The sequence below is a fragment of the Oncorhynchus clarkii genome, chromosome 1, assembly GCF_045791955.1.
Source record: "Oncorhynchus clarkii lewisi isolate Uvic-CL-2024 chromosome 1, UVic_Ocla_1.0, whole genome shotgun sequence".
In the NCBI taxonomy this organism is placed as follows: Eukaryota; Metazoa; Chordata; class Actinopteri; order Salmoniformes; family Salmonidae; genus Oncorhynchus; species Oncorhynchus clarkii.
In genome coordinates this window covers 63,042,490-63,062,058 of record NC_092147.1, presented here as the reverse complement: position 1 = coordinate 63,062,058, position 19,569 = coordinate 63,042,490, and the positions used below count along the sequence as shown (strand labels likewise).

Here is a 19,569-nt window from a genome sequence, read left to right as displayed (position 1 = left end):
TTTAAGTGTGTTATGCGGTGTGTGTTTTGTTTTGTTTATGTGACGAGGTAATTGGACATTCACTGTGTGTGTGGCGAGGGGGGGGGGGGGGGGGGTGGTCTTGCGTGTCAGAGAGAGAGAGAGATATATCCCCCTGCTGTGAACTAGACGGGCCTGCAGTCTAATGCCAGCTCTGTTCTCTGCTTGTCAGTGACGTCATGGAAAGCAGTATCAGACTCTGTACTCCCAGGGCTACTGGTCAAGAACGGCACCAGTGACTGCTAGAGCTCACAGTCGTGAACCTCGCTAGACTTTGCTATGTTAGCCTGGCACGACTCTCCCCGCTCACATGGCACTCTAACTTGCTTATAAGTCAGCTTAGCACACATGCTGTAGTCTCTCTCAATCACTCTCACTATGAACACGTTAATGAAGACCCTCTGTCTGTTGTGAAGAATTTTAAGTTGTAAGGAATAAATGATGCAAGCGATTTGAATTGCATCATCGCTAAGTGGTTTTTGTCCCGTTGTTAAACAATCTTTAATACAATTACAAGTTTAGACAGTGGATGAAAAATAGTTTTTATATTTTAAAATAGTCCAATGTCTCACTGGTCTTGATACTGTTGGAAAGTAACTTGCGTTGCGGCCAACCACATTTTGAGTGATTATTTTGTCGAAATTGTTCTTTTGTTTTAAGGTAGTTTGAAGTTCGGTGTTAAACCAGAGACCATCAGATTCAGTAAGAAAAATAGCTGTTTGAATGGCTTTTTGGTGGTTACAACCAAAAGGACATCCATCCTGCATGCTTGCCCTGCATGTGTCTCTGTGTGTGTGTGTGTGTGTGTGTGTGTGTGTGTGTGTGTCTGTCTTTTTTGTACCATTGAATTCCTCTCAAGGAACAAGCCTACTGTTGATGCAAGCCTTTGCTTCAGGTTTTTCCTCGAAACGCAGCTTCAGGAAATAAAATGAGTTATTTGGACACTTTTCTTGATTTAGAATCGGAGACATACATTACATACTGTACAAACACTCACGTCGAAGGCACGAAGTCGCACTTCATTCCTGCAGGTGAGGCCGAGAGTATACAATGGACAAGTGTAAACTGACAAGGCTAGGCATCTACTAACCCCACTGCAATGTGCCTATGAGTGATCTGATCGACTGTCTACTGTACTGAAGGATTTAAATGTGTTTTACTGTTTGCTCAATAAGCACAGCAACTGAGCCCCTGTCATTTAAAGTCCTTTGGAAGACCCTGGCCCTGGGTCATATGGTTATTTATGTTTCCTCCATGGATTTGATGGGCATCCAGGCAGCTTTCAATAATCCACTGGGCAGGCACACAACACGTTGCAGAGTAGCACAGACTGAAGTGAGCTTCACTTAAGCAAAGCAGGGCATTTTCCTTCGTTGTTAGCCCTTTAGGAGCCATAGCGACCGTCAACGGCCTTTCTTTAAATTACTATAACGGCCACTACGGCTGTCCCCAATTTAAAAATACATATTGGTCGACCAATAGATTGGTCAAAATTTTAAAACGTGTTATTTTTCCATATAGACACACCTTATGCTTTGAAAAACATGTGCTGTATGTACATAGGCTACTGAGCTTGTCTGATGCTTTAAGCACTGCCATGAAAATTGAAGACATACACATTTCTGAAGAGCGAGCCAGAGATCAATATAGCCTAACCAGAAGAAAAAAAACTTTTCCCGACCCGTGGAACAGCTTAATTTCATTTAGAATAAAGCCTTTATCTCTCAAAATCAAAGTCATGTGGTTAATCAAAATTCAAAATTCTATAAACATTTATATAAATCTAAAAGTAACTATTGCCATTGCCAGTATGTAAAAATAGCCTACATTAAGCCAACAAATAACAAAAAAACAAAAAAAAAACTCTGTTGACCAACAGCCTATTGAACAAACTATCGACCAGTCGACTAAATGGGGTCAGCCCTAGCAGCCCTAACTGCTTTTTTCCCCAAACAATAATATCGGTGTCAATATCGCAAAATGTACTTGCAAGAAACTGTTGTTGTTTTCACCTGGCTATTGTCATCTACCAGAAGCCAGGAAAACGCGGTATGCCGTCATTTGACTTTTCACTTCATTACTCAGTATGACGGCGCCAAAGCAGAAACTACTTTTCCCTTTGAAAGATGCTGGTTGGTGATACAGATTCGGACACATCCTTGCACTTTGAAAAGCAATGATGTTGAGGTGAGTGAAATACAGTGCATTCGGAAAGTATTCAGACCCCTTGACTTTTTCCCCCACATTTTGTTACATTGGGTCCTTATTCTAAAATGGATTCAATTGTTTTTTTCCCTCATCAATCTACACACAACACCCCTTAATTACAAAACAACAGGTTTTTAGACATTTTTGCAAATTTATTACAAATAAAAAAACACAAGTATTCAGACCCTATACTGAGTACTTTCTTGAAGCATCTTGGGCAGCGATTACAGCGTAGAGTTTAATTTGTTATAATGCGACAAGTTTGGCACACCTGTATTTGGGGAGTTTCTCCAAGTCTTCTCTGCAGATCCTCTCAAGCTCTGTCAGGTTGAATGGGGAGCGTTGCTGCACAGCTATTTTCAGATCTCTCCAGAGATGTTTAATCGGGTTCAAGGACATTTAATTCGCTACTCAAGGACATTCCCGAGACTTATCCCAAAGCCACTCCTGCGTTGTCTTTGCTGTGTGCTTAAGGTCATTGTCCTGTTCAAAGGTAAACCTTTGCCCCGGTCTGAAGTCCTGAGCATTGTGGAGCAGGTTTTCTTCCAGGATCCCTCAGTTCATCTTTCCCTCAATCCTAACTAGTCTCCCAGTCCCTGCAACTGAAAAACATCCCCAAAGCACGATGCTGCCACCACCATGCTTCACCATAGGGACGGTGCCAAGTTTCCTCCAGATGTGACTCTTGCATTCAGGCCAAAGAGTTAAATCTTGGTTTCATCAGACCAGAGTATCTTGTTTCTCATGGTCTGAGTATCTTAAGTTCCAAGCGGGCTGTCATGTGCCTTTTGCTGAGGAGTGGCTTCCATCTGGGCACTACCATAAAGGCCTGATTGGTGAAATGCTGCAGAAATGGTTGTCATTCTGGAAGGTTTTCCCATCTCCACAGAGGAACTCTGGAGCGCTGTCAGAGTGACCTCCCTGACCTAGGCCGTCTTCGCCCGATTGCTCAGTTTGGCCGGGCTGCCAGCTCTAGGCCGGGCTGCCAGCTCTCATTTAAGAATGATGGAGGCCACTGTGTTCTTGTGGACCTTCAATGCAGCAGACATTTTTTGGTACCCGTCCCCAGATCTGTGCCTCGACACATTCCTGTCTCGGAGCTCCACGGACAATTCCTTCTACAGTCATGGCTTGGTTTTTGCTCTGATATTCACTGTCAACTGTGGGACCTTTTATATAGACTGGTGTGTGCCTTTCCAAATCATGTCCATTCAATTGAATTTACCACAGGTGGACTCCAATCAAGTTGTAGAAACATCTCAAGGATGATCAATGGAAACAGGATGCACCTGAGCTCAATTCCGAGTCACAATTCAAATCAAATTTTATTGGTCACATACACATGGTTAGCAGATGTTAATGGTAGCATAGCGAAATGCTTGTGCTTCTAGTTCCGACTATGCAGTAATGTCTAAGAAGTCATCTTAACAAATTCACAACAACTACCTTAGACACACAAATACACACAAATGTGAAGGGGTGAATAAGAATATCTACATACAAATATATGGATGAGCGATGGAGTGCGGCATAAACAAGATGCAATAGATGGTGTAGAATACAGTATATACTGTTGAAGTCAGAAGTTTACATACACTTAGGTTGGAGTCATTAAAACTTGTTTTTCAACCACTCCACAAAATTATTGTTCAACTATATTTTTGGCAAGTCAGTTAGGACATCTACTTTGTAGATGCACTTTTAGCACTTTTTTTGTAGATTTTTTTTTTTTTTTTTAAAGGATAACTGTAACAAAGGTCAGACAAAATGACAATTTACACAGGCCATTTGACACAAGTCAATTTTCCAACAATTGTTTACAGACAGATTATTTCACGTTTAATTTACTGTATCACAATTCGTGTTTCAGAAGTTTACAACACAAAGTTGACTGTGTCTTTAAACATCTTGGAAAATTCCCCAAAATGTTGTCATGGCTTTAGAAGTGTCAATTGGAGATGTTGCTGTGAATGTATTTCAAGGCCTACCTTCAAACTCAGTGCCTCTTTGCTTGACATCATGGGAAAATCAAAAGAAATCAGCGAAGATCTCAGAAAAAAAATTGTAGACCTCCACAAGTCTGCTTCATCGTTGGGAGAAATTTCCAAATGCCTGAAGGTACCACGTTTATCTGTACGAACAATAGTACGGAGGTATAACACCATGGGACCACGCAGCCGTCATACCACTCAGGAAGGAGACGCGTTCTGTCTCCTAGAGATGAACGTACTATGGTTCGAAAAGTGCAAATCAATCCCGGAACAACAGCAATCCGATAGAAAACTTGTGGGTAGAACTGAAAAAGCTCATGCAAGCAAGGAGGCCTACAAACCTGACTCAGTTACACCAGCTCTGTCAAGAGGAATGGGCCAAAATTCACCCAACTTATTGTGGGAAGCTTGTGGAAGGCTACCCAAAACATTTGGCCCAAGTTAAACAATTTAAAGGCAATGCTACCATATACTAATTGAGTGTATGTAAACTTCTGACCCCACTGGGAATGTGATGAAAGAAAAAAAAGCTGAGATAAATCATTCTCTACTATTATTCTGATATTTCACATTTTTAAAATGAGGTGGTGATCTGAACTGACCTAAGACAGGGAATTTGTACTAGGATTAAATGCCATGAATGTGAAAAACTGAGTTTAAATGTATTTGGCTAAGGTGTATGTCAACTTCCGACTTCAACTGTATGAGATGAGTAATGTAGGATATGTAAACATTTCCTTAAAGTGACTAGTGATACCTCTATGTAAACATTATTAAAGTGACTAGTGATACCTTTTATTAAGTCTGTTTGATTTAAGTGGCCAGTGATTTGAGTCTGTATGCCATCTATGTTAGTGATGGCTGTTCAACAGTCTGATGGCCTTGAGATAGAAGCTGTTTTTCAGTCTCTCGGTCCCAGCTTTGATGCACCTGTACTGACCTCGCCTTATGATGATAGGGGGTTGAACAGGCAGTGGCTCGGGTGGTTGTTGTCCTTGATGATCTTTTTGGCCTTCCCGGTGGGGTAGGTGTCCTGGAGGGCAGGTAATTTGTCCTGGTGATGCGTTGTGCAAACCACATGACCCTCTCGAGAGCCTTGCGGTTGAGGGCAGTGCAATTGCCGTACCAGGCGGTGATACAGCCCGACAGGATGCTCTCGATTGTGCATCTGTAAAAGTTTGTTTGTTTTAGATGACAAGTCAAATTTCTTCAGCCTCCTGAGGTTGAAGAGGCACTGTGGCGCCTTCTTCACCACGCTGTCTGTGTGGGTGGACCATTTCAGTTTGTCCGTGATGTGTACGCCGAGGAACTTAAAACTTTCCACCTTCTCCACTACTGTCTCATCGATGTGGATGCTCCCTCTGCTGTTTCCTGAAGTCCACAATCATCTCCTTTGTTTTGTTGATGTTGAGTGAGAGGTTATTTTCCTGACGCCACACCTCGAGGGCCCTCACCTCCTCCCTGTAGGCTGTCTTGTCGTTGTTGATAATCAGTCCTACCACTGTAGTGTCGTCTGCAAACTTGATGATTGAGTTGGAAGTGTGCATGGCTACGGCTGTGACTATAAACGAAGCGAATTCTCTTGGAAGATAATTCTTACCAGAGAGATGTTTGTTTCTGTCGGCGCGATGCGTGAAGAAACCGGGTGGCTGTACTGGCCTGACAACAAATCCCAAGTGAGCCATGTTTCCGTGAAACAGAGAATGCTACAATCTCTGTCTCTCTGGAAGGGAACTCGTGCCCTAATTTTGTACACCTTGTTATCTAAAGATTGGACATTGGCGAGTAATATGCTCGGAAGCGGTGGATGGTGTGCTCACCTTCTGAGTCTGACCAGTAGGCCGCTCCGTCCGTCTCTCCTGCGGCGACCGCGTTGTTTTGGGTGGACCTATGGGAAAAGATTGCATGTCCAGGGTGGAGGTCCGAACAAAGGATCCGCTTCAGGAAAGACATATTCCTGGTTGTAATGATGGTAATTTGACACCGCTTTTATTTCCAATAGTTCTTCCAGGCTGTATGTAAAAACACTAGAGATTATCTGGGCTAACAATGTAAGAAATAATACAAAACCAATAGCTGTATAGTTTTCTAAGGACCTGAAGCGAGGCGACCATCTCTGTCGGCGCCATCATACAGGCAGCGGAGGGAGTGGAGGGAGGGGAAGAGTGAGAGCACACCTGAGATGGGAGCCTACGTTTCCATGGAGTGTGTCTGCCCCAAGTCCCACCATTCACCCGTGTACCACACAGCCTGGGCCTCAAGTGACAGTGGCAAGGGTTTTGGAGTTGTTTTTAAAAGTAGTAGGAACTTGTATCTGTTCCAGAGCCTGTAATGGATTACAACAAGAAAATGGGCGGGGTTGACCATCCTGACCAACTGAGGCTCTATTACAATGTTGGACACACAAGCATATATTTATGGAAGTATGTATTTTGGTGGATGTTCTTTTCTATCATAAATGCGTACATTGTGTGGGGACCCTGCAAAGGCTCATCGCAGAAACCACAGGCACTGGTCCCCGAAGGCATTCAAAATGCAGCTTGTGCATTCACTTTGATAATGCTACAGTGGCAGGAAGAGGGGAGCCAAGACTGTGGCACCAGGGCGTGTGAACCGCTATGGAACTCATTGGAAAGCAGGTGAAGTTTGAAGGGCACAAGAGAGGGTGTGTGGTGTGCATCCAGAGGTGATGCTGCAGGTCAAAGAGTGGGAGATGTTTAAGAAACCTCCTTTGGGTGCTCTTTGTGTCTGTGCCACTTTACAGGAGGGGGCAGTTCTTCCAGAAGTTCCATGACATGTTGTAAGCTAAATGCAAACACCAAGGTGAAAGTGTAAAATATGAATTTGTCCTACAGATCTTTTAGGGAAATGGTGTACTTTGAGTCTTTGAACAGTTGTGTTTTGCATGTTCTCTCTTTTTATATCTAATACTTGTTGCATTCACTGAATTGTTGTCAACGTAAGCTACTGTACTAGTTCTAGATTTTGTGTCAGGCCTGGTCTGTACTTAATCTTGAAAGATACTGTACATTTTGAAATAGTCTGAGTAGTTTTTTTGCATTTTACAGTGTTACAGAAGTATGAATTGTCAATCAAATAGCCTACTTTGTGTGGGTTTTGACATACTGTCTGAATATTGTCCTCTGGTTACATTTTGGATATTAAAAAAAATAATATTTGTAAGTATAATACACTGCTCAAAAAATAAAGGGAACACTTAAACAACACAACGTAACTCCAAGTCAATCACACTTCTGTGAAATCAAACTGTCAACTTAGGAAGCAACACTGATTGACAATATATTTTCACATGCTGTTGTGCAAATGGAATAGACAACAGGTGGAAATTATAGGCAATTAGCAAGACACCCCCAATAAAGGAGTGGTTCTGCAGGTGGGACCACAGACCACTTCTCAGTTCCTATGTTTCCTGGCTGATGTTTTGGTCACTTTTGAATGCTGGCGGTGCTTTCACTCTAGTGGTAGCATGAGACGGAGTCTACAACCCACACAAGTGGCTCAGGTAGTGCAGCTCATCCAGGATGAAATATCAATGCGAGCTGTGGCAAGAAGGTTTGTTGTGTCTGTCAGCGTAGTGTCCAGAGCATGGAGGCGCTACCAGGAGACAGGCCAGTACATCAGGAGACGTGGAGAAGGCCGTAGGAGGGCAACAACCCAGCAGCAGGACCGCTACCTCCGCCTTTGTGCAAGGAGGAGCACAGCCAGAGCCCTGCAAAATGACCTCCAGCAGGCCACAAATGTGCATGTGTCTGCTCAAACGGTCAGAAACAGACTCCATGAGGGTGGTATGAGGGCCCGACGTCCACAGGTGGGGGTTGTGCTTACAGCCCAACACCGTGCCGGACGTTTGGCATTTGCCAGAGAACACCAAGATTGGCAAATTCGCCACTGGCGCCCTGTGCTCTTCACAGATGAAAGCAGGTTCACACTGAGCACGTGACAGATGTGACAGTCTGGAGACGCCGTGGAGAACGTTCTGCTGCCTGCAACATCCTCCAGCATGACCGGTTTGGCGGTGGGTCAGTCATGGTGTGGAGTGGTATTTCTTTGGGGGGCCGCATAGCCCTCCATGTGCTCGCCAGAGGTAGCCTGACTGCCATTAGGTACCGAGATGAGATCCTCAGACCCCTTGTGAGACCATATGCTGGTGTGGTTGGCCCTGGGTTCCTCCTAATGCAAGACAATGCTAGACCTCATGTGGCTGGAGTGTGTCAGCAGTTCCTGCAAGAGGAAGGCATTAATGCTATGGACTGGCCCGCCTGTTCCCCAGACCTGAATCCAATTGAGCACATCTGGAACATCATGTCTCGCTCCATCCACCAACGCCACGTTGCACCACAGACTGTCCAGGAGTTGGCGGATGCTTTAGTCCAGGTCTGGAAGGAGATCCCTCAGGAGACCATCCTCCACCTCATCAGGAGCTTTCCCAGGCTTTGTAGGGAGGTCATACAGGCACCTGGAGGCCACACACACTACTGCGCCTCATTTTGACTTGTTTTAAGGACATTACATCAAAGTTGGATCAGCCTGTAGTGTGGTTGTCCACTTTAATTTTGAGTGTGACTCCAAATCCAGGCCTCCATGGGTTGATAAATTTGATTTCCATTGATCATTTTTGTGTGATTTTGTTGGCAGCACATTCAACAATGTAAAGAAAAAAGTATTTAATAAGAATATTTCATTCATTCAGATCTAGGATGTGTTATTTTAGTGTTCCCTTAATTTTTTTGAGCAGTGTATATTATACTTGGTACATTTGAAGTAATTTAGTCAATTACTACAATTTTAAATACTCTAGTTTTTATGTTGTTGTTGAGTGTTCATCGTTTTTTTGATAGTGAGAGTCTTTACAGAATGGAAGACCAAATGAATGTTATTCCCATTGACATGAATGTGGTGTCATATTAAAGAAGAGGTTGTGCTCTTTAAAACTACTTATAAGTTAGCGTAATTGTCATTTGTTCTTTGTTTTTGAGCTATGTCTGTGTGAGAGAATTTGATTTATCTGGAAAATTCTCAGCAATCTGCAGCATCGTTCTAGAATTCTATTAGTGTCGGAAGGGTAAGATAAACATCATTGACCTACGTCGGTTCAATTATTTAAATTCCATTTAGTTAGTGTTTTTTTCTGCGAGCTCAACACGCAATCTCTCTTGAGATTTGGGACTTGTTCAACTCATCCTAGAAAAAGCTCAGAAAACGTGGTCATTCTCTACAATGACCAGAATCCGTTGCGCCTACAGCTGCCTGTTCTGACAGGCTCCTTCCGGTGCAGGATTGTTATTAAGCCGTGTTAAACGTATGCCTTCTCTACTTTAAAGAACTGCTGGAATAATGATTTTGTCAGACAGCAGGCAGTGAATAAAGGATGGTTTATGAATAAGTGATAAGCAACAATGGGCAGTCACTACCATTATCAGAGTTGTATTCATGAAATAATAGTCATCATACCAAAAACAAATATGTAATATACACAACCAGAATAATTGATATAAGTCCGGTAATGTGAACCAATGTAAAATAAATGTTTTTTTCGCTCAGCACTAATGATCCCTCAGTCTATTTGCATTGGAAACCTTACCTGGCTGTCATGGGCCACTGGCCTCACAGGTTAGAGCGTTGGGCCAATAACCGAAAGGTTTCTGGATCGAATCCCTGAGCTGACAAGCAAAAAAAATCTGTTGTTCTGCCCCTGAGCAAGGCAGTTAACCCACTGTTGCCCGGGCGCCGTGGATGTCGATTAAGGCAGCCATCCCGCATCTCTCTGATTCAGAGGGGTTGGGTTAAATGCGGAAGACACATTTCAGTTGTACAACTGACTAGGTATCCATCCCCCTTTCCATTCCAGAGTACATGGATAATTTATTCTAAATTGTTATAATGGTTTGGGAGAATATTCATCATTATTAAATGTATTTTTTCTGATTTATTGCCGTACTGTGTGCGTGTTTTTTACATTTTATTCAAATGTTTTATATATATACGTGTGGAGTGTGTGACATATATACAGTGCCTTCGGAAAGTATTCAGACCCCTTGACTTTTTCAACAATTTGTTACTTTGCAGCCTTATTTTAATAAGTGAAAAGATTTCCTCAGCAATCTACACACAATACCACAAAATGACAAAGCGAAAAACTGGTGTTTAGAAATGTTTGCAAATTTATTACAAATAAAAAAACAAATACTTTATTTACATAAGTATTCAGACTCTTTGCTATGAGACTCGGAATTGAGCTCAGGTGCATCCTGTTTCCATTGATCATCATGTTTCTACAACTTGATTGGAGTCCACCTGTGGTAAATTGATTGGACATGATTTAGAAAGGCACACACCTGTCTTTATAAGGTCCCACAGTTGACAGTGCAGAAGCCAAGCCATGAGGACGAAGGACTTGTCCGTAGAGCTTCGAGACAGGATTATGTCGAGGGACAGATCTGGGGAAGGGCAGCATTGAAGGTCGCCAAGAACACTGTGGCCTCCATCATTCTTAAATGGAAGAAGTTTGGAACCACCAAGACTCTTCCTAGAGCTGGCCGCCCGGCCAAACTGGGTAGTAGGGGAGAAGGATCTTGGTCAGGGAGGTGACCAAGAACCTGATGCTCTGACAGAGCTCTAGGGTTCCTCTGTGGAGATGGGAGAACCTTCCAGAAGGACAACCATCTGGTCTGATTTAAACCTGGTCGGATTAAACCAAGATTGAACTCTTTGGCCTGAATGCCAAGCATCATGTCTGGAGGAAACCTGGCACCCTCCCTACGGTGAAACATGGCGGTGGCAGCATCATGCTATGGGGATGTTTTCCAGTGGTAGAGACTGGGAGACTAGTCAGGATCGAGGCAAAGATGAACGGAGCAAAGTACAGAGAGATCCTTGATGAAAACCTGCTCCAGAGCGCTCAGGACCTCAGACTGGGGCAAAGGTTTACCTTTGAACAGGACAATGACCCTAAGCACACAGCCAAGACAACGCAGGAGTGGCTTTGCGACAAGTCTCTGAATGTCCTTGAGTGGCACAGCCAGAGCCCGGACTTGAACCCGATTGAACATCTCTGGAGAAACCTGAAAATAGCTGTGCAGCAACACTCCCCATCCAACCTGACAGAGCTCTAGAGGATCTGCAGAGAAGAATGGGAGAAACTCCCCAAATACAGCTGTGCCAAGCTTGTAGCGTCATATCCAAGAAGTCTTGAGGCTGTCATCGCTTCCAAAGGTCCTTCAACAAAGTTCTGAGTAAAGGGTCTGAATACTTATGCAAATGTAATATTTCAGTTTTTAATAAATTAGCAACAATTAAGAAAAACAGTTTTTACTTTGTCATTATGGGGTATTGTGTGTGTAGATTGTCGAGGGGGGAAAAAACTATTTAATCAGTTTTAGAATAAGGCTGTAACGTAACAAAATGTTTAAAAAGGCAAAGGGTCTGAGTACTTTCCGAATGCACCATATTTGGCTGTGTGACTCAAAAGTGAATGAAAGGTTGTGTCTGTGCGTCTCTGTGCGTATGCACATGTGTGTGTAGGATTATAGATGAATAGATTCAGTGTTGTACAGCCTGGAGTGAATGAATGGCAACAGATGGACAGAGTTTAGTGTTTAGAAAAGACTTCTCGTCACATCACATGCCCATTTGACACCCCCCCCCCCCCCCCCCCCCCCCCCCCCCCCCCTCCTCACACGGTTCTCTCCAGCCACGCTATTTTCCAGCTCCCAATCAAGACCGAGTCATCCTCCCTAAATTACAGCTCATCAAAGGCCCTCTGTGAGAAAATTCAGAGAAACATGGGCCTTTTTTCCACTCCATGTGCATCATCAGTCTTTTTTAAAATCTGGCACTGGAATTCACTTCTAAGAACATTCAATGGTGTGCGTGTCAGTGCGTCGTGTCATTGATGGGATGTATTTATAGACGCTAGGATGTATATTATTTGACAGGACGTGTATATTTTTCCAGGCGCTCAAGGCACTTTAGTCTTCAGTGAGTGTATGAGAATGATGAAGAGATGGCGAGAACGATCTTTACATAATGCATTTGAGTAGTGCAAATTTTGTCCCATTCAGAAACGTACTGTATTTAAACAGCTGTTTAAATACAGTAACACCACGCTCCGTCTGAGTGAGTCGGCTTCACCAAGTAGGTGTGCCGACTCCCGTTGATACAGTCGTTTTCCAGGAACGGTAACTGAGACTCCATCCAGCCAGCTGCCCTCCTACATCCACATCCAGGCATCAGGCAGAGATCCCCAGGGACTGAAGGCCCATAACACAAACATGGCATATCTCACCTCACTGCAGTCTGCAACTCAGAACCCAGGCTGCTGTGACGACACACATTAAACAAGTCAGTCTGATAGCAGCCGTGTTAGGTTAGCCGTGTAAGTGGTGCGCTTGATGTGAGCCACTGTTCACAAAAGCAGTGGGGATCTGATACCATTTTTACACTACTGAGCCAAACTGTTCCAAGCCAAGCTGTACTGGGCTGGCCTGGTTACGCGTCCAACATAGTTGCTGGAGAAAATATCACACCCAGCACATTACGGTTTTCCTTCAGCCCTATAGTGTGAATCAGGCATGAGTTTAGATGTAGGCTGATATACATGGATTTGTACTGGTGGAGATCAATGATGTGTGTTTTACAGTTAGGTATTGATTTAAATGAAGAGTGGAAAATGTCTCCAAACTGAGAGCTAGACTTACAAGCTAGGCCTTTCGGTTATTATTTTCCACATAATTAGCCCACATTGTTTGGCCATCAAATAAAACAAGCTCCTTTTTTTTTTACATATTCCAGGGAAGTGTGTAAGTAAATATTATTAAAGGATGAGAATATGTCATTGCTATAACCTAGGGAATTTCCTAGGAATCCAAACCGATACAGGATTGCGGGAGAGAGAGGACGCACCCCTTTGACAAACATCTGGCCTTCTCACAACAGTTAAGAGGTGGAGATGTTTCCGCTGTGTGGTACCTGTGTCATCATGCGGTGTGGTCTAACGGCATCAACCCTATAACTTCTACGCTACCAAGAGAGGTTCCTGCGTCTGATAGAACTTAACTGCTCTTTAGGCTGGCACCCCGTTGACCACTGTGCAAATGTGTTTATTTGCCTTCGATCGAGAGTCAATCTGTGACCTATAACTCTTAGTCTGAAATGAAAACGAGCAGATCGATCAAAAGGTGCCTCTGAGGGTAGATGGAATGGGCCAATTGTTTGGCATTCAGGAAGATGGCGGAAACTTGGGATAGTTGTTATTGTTTGGCCTTGTATCAATAGCATTTCTGATTTATAGTAATAGGATTAAATTAGACTTCAGGATAATGAGTCTGTAGCCCTATGAGAAACTAGAGCTGGAGTTACACTGCCTGGAAAAACAAACAGAAAATGCACACTTGGACAAATACAAACACACACACAGGCACAAAATACACACACAAGGTCCAGCATTTTCCCTCTCGCATGTCCACAGGTTCACACACAGTGTAACTTGGCTAGCTAAAGCTCCTTGAGAGTCGAAGCTTTCCAGTGGATGCTGATAGGTTCACTAATCCGTCTGTTTGAGAACCCTGGTTCTTAGGGGCCCAGTGACAAGCCAAAGGTTGATAGAAAATCCATAGTGTTATTGCCTTACATTACTTTTATTTGATTTTGCCTTTAGTAATAATAATGCAGGCGGGTGGAGTAGGAGCAGAGTAGGCCTCCAGGCCTGGACCAGACTTAACACCCCCCCGGGGGGCCACATTTCCTGGGTGACCGTGATCTACGGCCTGCCCACCATCCATAGCCCGACCCTTTGAGTGCTTATGAGCGCTATAATTCACTCCGCTATGGATTTTCTGTTACGGGTTGGCACCTCTAAACACTCTGGGCTCGCTGGCAGTGCACTCAGAAACACCTCTTAGTGTTCGGGGACAGGGAGGGGACATGGGAGAGGTCATGTGACTGGAGTGGAAATGACTCTGTAACAACTCTCTCTGCTCTGACCAGGTATTTGTTAGCCTGATCTCAGATCTGTTTGTGCTGTCTTGCCAATAACCATAGATATTGGCAAAATAGCCCAAACAGATCTGGGACCAGGGCAGGTGTTTATCAGTGCAGATCACCAACATCAGTATGTATTATTTTCTGACACTAGGCCTATGATCAGTCACCTTTTTATGTTCTGGTGTTTCCTATATTCTGACATCATAATGTTGACATTTCCTGATAGTGAGAGACTCGTTATTGATCTAGTGAGATGTTTCTAACTCCCGGCATTGTCCGTCATACCCTGCACACAGTGCCCGATACACATCCGGGATGACTCATGGAACAAGCAAGCTACATGCCTTCTGTCTGACACTATACTGTACAGTACCTGGGCCAGTTTGGCCTGTTGACTATAATGTATCTTGGCCTCTGATAGTCATTTTTTCCCCCAGTCTTGGGTGTTACCCAGCTTCTTTCCACCTCCAAAATCACCAGACCTTATTAGGGTTTCACTGTGGAGTAAATGAGTGCTTGTTGGTAAGGCTTGTTGCTTGGTTGTGTTTTACGAGGGAGTTTTAAATCCCTTAATTCAGCTATTTGTGGGAATCCGAAATCTGACTCTGCAGGCTGTTTTATAGAGGACAGGGCTCTCTTGAACGCCGTATCCCGTCTTTTATCGAATCTAAGTATATTGACCTGGATGAAATGACACCGAGCAAGTAGTTGTGTCTGGACAGTCGTTTAATGCTATGCCTTGTTCTCTTCTCCTCTGCAGACTGTCCAATCACACAAGCCCCACTTCATCGCAGTGCACTGTCAGGAGGTGGGCGGGAAGAACTACGAAGCGTCCATGGCACACGTAGATTGTTTTGTCAAGTAAGTTACCTCACACTTGATGGCCCCCCCCCCTTCAAATTTCCCTTCACTGAAGAATTGCCAGCCAACTCTGGTGTCCATAGCAACCCTAGTGGTGATTATGGGTTATTTTTCTGTCAAGACGGACAACCACTGCCTGGGTCCACAGGAAAATTAGGACCAAAACTATGTGAAAGTGAGTGAACAACTCCACCTTCTGGTGACTGCTTATTTGGTTTCATGTTTGGTGTTGATTTTCAAAGAATTAAAAGAATGTACTAGAAGTCCATCGTTATTGAGTAAACTGTTTAGCGGGGCTTTATTTGTGTAGCTAGTCTTTCTTGTTTAGTCATAGGAATTTATAAGATATATTTGATATTTGTTAACAAGATTCTATCAAGTGCTCTCTTATGTAACCTTTTTCAACCAATTTAGGGTGTCCTGGTGTGAACTTTATTAGCAGGGGGATATAGATAAGCATAAGAGACTGTCTGTGAGGCCTCAACAGATTTAACCGTATCCTAATACACTCACAATCTCCTGTTCCTAATCCCGGCTCCGTTAAAGCGCAATTAAATCAAATCAAATCCAATTTTATTTGTCACATACACATGGTTAGCAGATGTTAATGCGAGTGTAGCGAAATGCTTGTGCTTCTAGTTCCGACCATGCAGTAATAACCAAAAAGTAATCTAGCTAACAATTCCAAAACTACTACCTTATAGACACAAGTGTAAGGGGATAAAGAATATGTACATAAAGATATATGAATGAGTGATGGTACAGAGCGGCATAGGCAAGATACAGTAGATGGTATTGAGTGCAGTATATACATATGAGATGAGTATGTAAACAAGGTGGCATAGTTAGTGGCTAGTGATACATGTATTACATAAAGATGCAGTAGATGATATAGAGTACAGTATATACATATACATATGCGATGAATAATGTAGGGTATGTAAACATTATATTAGGTAGCATTGTTTAAAGTGGCTAGTGATATATGTTACATCATTTCCCATCAATTCCCATTATTAAAGTGGCTGGAGTTGAGTCAGTGTGTTGGCAGCAGCCACTCAATATTAGTGGTGGCTGTTTAACAGTCTGATGGCCTTGAGATAGAAGCTGTTTTTCAGTCTCTCGGTCCCAGCTTTGATGCACCTGTACTGACCTCGCCTTCTGGATGATAGCGGGGTGAACAGGCAGTGGCTCGGGTGGTTGTTGTCCTTGATGATCTTTATGGCCTTCCTGTGACATCAGGTGGTGTAGGTGTCCTGGAGGGCAGGTAGTTTGCCCCCGGTGATGCGTTGTGCAAACCTCACTACCCTCTGGAGAGCCTTACGGTTGTGGGCGGAGCAGTTGCCGTACAGCCCGACAGGATGCTCTCGATTGTGCATCTGTAGAAGTTTGTGAGTGCTTTTGGTGACAAGCCAAATTTCTTCAGCCTCCTGAGGTTGAAGAGGCGCTGCTGCGCCTTCTTCACGATGCTGTCTGTGTGGGTGGACCAATTCAGTTTGTCTGTGATGTGTACGCCGAGGAACTTAAAACTTACTATCCTCTCCACTACTGTTCCATCGATGTGGATAGGGGGGTGTTCAATTAAGGAATTAAGAATCAACAATTAAGGAAGTTAATTGCAGTTTGCAGGAAGTTGAAGGTAGTTTGGCTAGCCATTGCTAGCTAGCGTTAGCGCAATGACTGGAAGTGTACCGGAACAGCTAGCATGGAAGAACTACAGTTCCACCATGTTCATATTTATCCTACTTATCATGTTGCTGATTTAAAGGAAGATAAATAAATCAACCCATGTATCTGAAGGCTGATGGGGCCATATTGTGATGTGTCCTCTCTTCTAGAGAGCTGCTGTCCAGTGATGCCATGAAGGAGTACAGCAGAGCCCGTGTCTACCTCGACGAGAACTACAAATCCCAGGAACATTTCACAGTAAGTGCGGGTGGTCCATTTGCCCCTGCTAAGTGGTTCTCTTCTTGTAGATCTCAGGAGATGTGTTTACCGCACCCAGTCTTAACTCACCACAGATGTGTTGCATTCACCCGGGTGTTGCACAGCAGCCATTCTCATCAGAAAGCTCTAGACCACATATGTCAGAGTCAAGGCCCGCGGGCCACATCCGGCCCGCAAGAAGGTTTTTTACGGCCCCTGGGATGATCTTGATTTATTATTAGAACCGGCCCGCAGCAAGCCGGCAGCCCGCAGATCTTTTACACGCACCAATACTACATTTCCCACAATGCAAAGGTGACGCACCGAGCAGTAGGCTGCTTCATTTCAATATTTATTGGCACAGCAGTCGTCAGCATCACAGTAAAATTAACTTTCAGATACCCATCAAAAATGGCAAAACGGAAGGTGGATACTGAGAACCGGGGGTTTCAAACAAGGTGGGAGTCGGAGTATATGTTCACGAAGGTAGCTGGAAAACCTGTGTGTCTTCTGTGTGGAGAAAGTGTGGCGGTACTGAAAGAGTATAATCTGAGACGACATTATGAAACGAAACACGCGGACAAAAACAAGAATATGGACATGGAACAAAGGCTACAAAAGGCAGAGGAATTAAAACGAGGCCTCAAATCTCGACAGGCTCTGTTCAAAAAAGCCAAATCACAAGGCCAGGCTGCTGTCAAGGCCAGTTTTATTTTGGCAGAAGAGATCGCTAAATCAGCCCGGCCATTTACGGAGGGGGATTTCATCAAAAACTGCATGATTAAAGTTTGTGACGAAGTTTGCCCAGAAAAAAGGCAACTCTTTTTAAATGTGAGTCTGAGCAGAAACACCATTGCCGAGAGAGTAGACCAGTTGTCCATCAATCTAAAAGAGCAGCTTGTGAAAAAGGGAAAAGATTTTATTGCATATTCCTTGGCTGTGGATGAGAGCACCGACATTTCTGACATTGCCCAGTTGTCAATTTTCATCCGCGGAGTGGACTCCAACCTAAGCGTGACAGAGGAGTTTTTGGCTTTACGTCCTATGCATGGCACAACTACGGGGCATGATTTGTATGAAGAGGTGTCAAGATGTGTAAATGAGATGGAGCTGCCTTGGGAAAAACTCGTGGGTTTGACAACCGACGGAGCACCTGCGATGTGTGGACACAGGAGCGGACTGGTGGCGAAGATACGGGAAAAGATGCAAGAGGAAAACGCGACAGGTGAGCTGACAGCTTATCATTGTATCATACACCAGGAAGCGTTGTGCGGTAAAGCCTTGAAAATGGAGCATGTAATGAGCATCATCACGCGCACAGTTAACTTTATCAGAGCCAAAGGTTTGAATCACCGCCAGTTCAAGGCATTTCTGACGGAGTTAGAAACGGAGCATGGTGATTTGCCTTATCACACAGAGGTGCGATGGCTAAGCCAGGGAAAGGTGCTTCAAAGATGTTTCGAGCTTCGTGAGGAGATTTGTCTGTTCTTGGACAGCAAAGGGAAAGACACAACACAACTCCGAGACGAAATGTTTCTGTGTGAAATGGCTTTTCTGTGTGACATTACGAGTCATCTGAATGCAATAAACTTGCAGCTGCAGGGTCGGGATCGTGTCATCTCTGATATGTACAGTACAGTGAAGGCATTTAAAACCAAACTGACTCTGTGGGAGACGCAGATGCGGAAAGAAAATTTGAGCCACTTTCCCAGCTGCCAGACCATGAAAGAGAAGCTCTCTACCAGTAGGTATGCTTGCCGCTGACTTTCGACGCCGATTTGCTGACTTTGAAGCACAAAAAAGCAGGTTGGAACTGCTCGGTAACCCATTTGCTGTTGACGTGGAAAGCTCACCACCAAACCTCCAAATGGAGTTGATTGACCTCCAATGCAATGATGCACTGAGGGCAAAATATGCGGCAGTGGGTGCTGCGGAGTTCGCCCGTTTCCTCCCCCCGGCACAATGCCCCAGCTGCGCATCCAGGCTGCTCAAACGTTGTCTATGTTTGGCAGCACATACCTGTGTGAACAACTGTTTTCTTTGATGAACCTGAACAAAACATCACACAGAAGTCGACTTACTGCTGAACACCTCCACTCAATTCTGAGGATTTCTTCAGCTCAGAGCCTTACCCCGAACATTGATGAACTTGTGGAAAAGATGGGACACCACCAAGTATCACCCTCAACCTCAAACAAGTGAACATTACTGTGCAATCACATATTTAGAGTTTTTACTCAGTTCAAGTTTAAAAGTTAAAATTTAATATTTGTTTTCACTGCATGTTACTTCTCCTTAAACAAAGTGTTGTTTTTGATTAATAGATTTTTGCACTTTATTTTTTTGTATTTCAATCCAATTATATTTTAAAAATATTTCAGTTGAGTGGATGATAGAAAATTGCTATTATTGTTTTTTCTTTGAAGTAAATTTAGCCCACTTTTGCTAAAATAGAAAATATAGTCTACTGATGGTGCCTTGAATACCGGTTTCTTTCATTTAATGTTCATGTTATGGGGATATTTATATAAAGGAAATTTGTCTTTTGTGTCTGTTGAAAATT

At 43.7% G+C, this 19,569-nt stretch overlaps 1 protein-coding gene across 3 annotated transcripts in view; it reads left to right on the top strand.

Moving 5' to 3' along the window:
• The window catches only part of LOC139410210 (inositol polyphosphate-5-phosphatase A-like), a 283,385-nt gene that overhangs the window by 108,958 nt on the left and 154,858 nt on the right, over nucleotides 1-19,569 (top strand). For all 3 annotated transcript variants that reach the window (XM_071155695.1, XM_071155687.1, XM_071155678.1), the window contains exons 3-4: nucleotides 14,980-15,080; nucleotides 16,919-17,006. In XM_071155695.1, coding sequence (XP_071011796.1) covers nucleotides 14,980-15,080; nucleotides 16,919-17,006 — 189 coding nt within the window. The remainder of the gene's footprint in view (nucleotides 1-14,979; nucleotides 15,081-16,918; nucleotides 17,007-19,569) is intronic.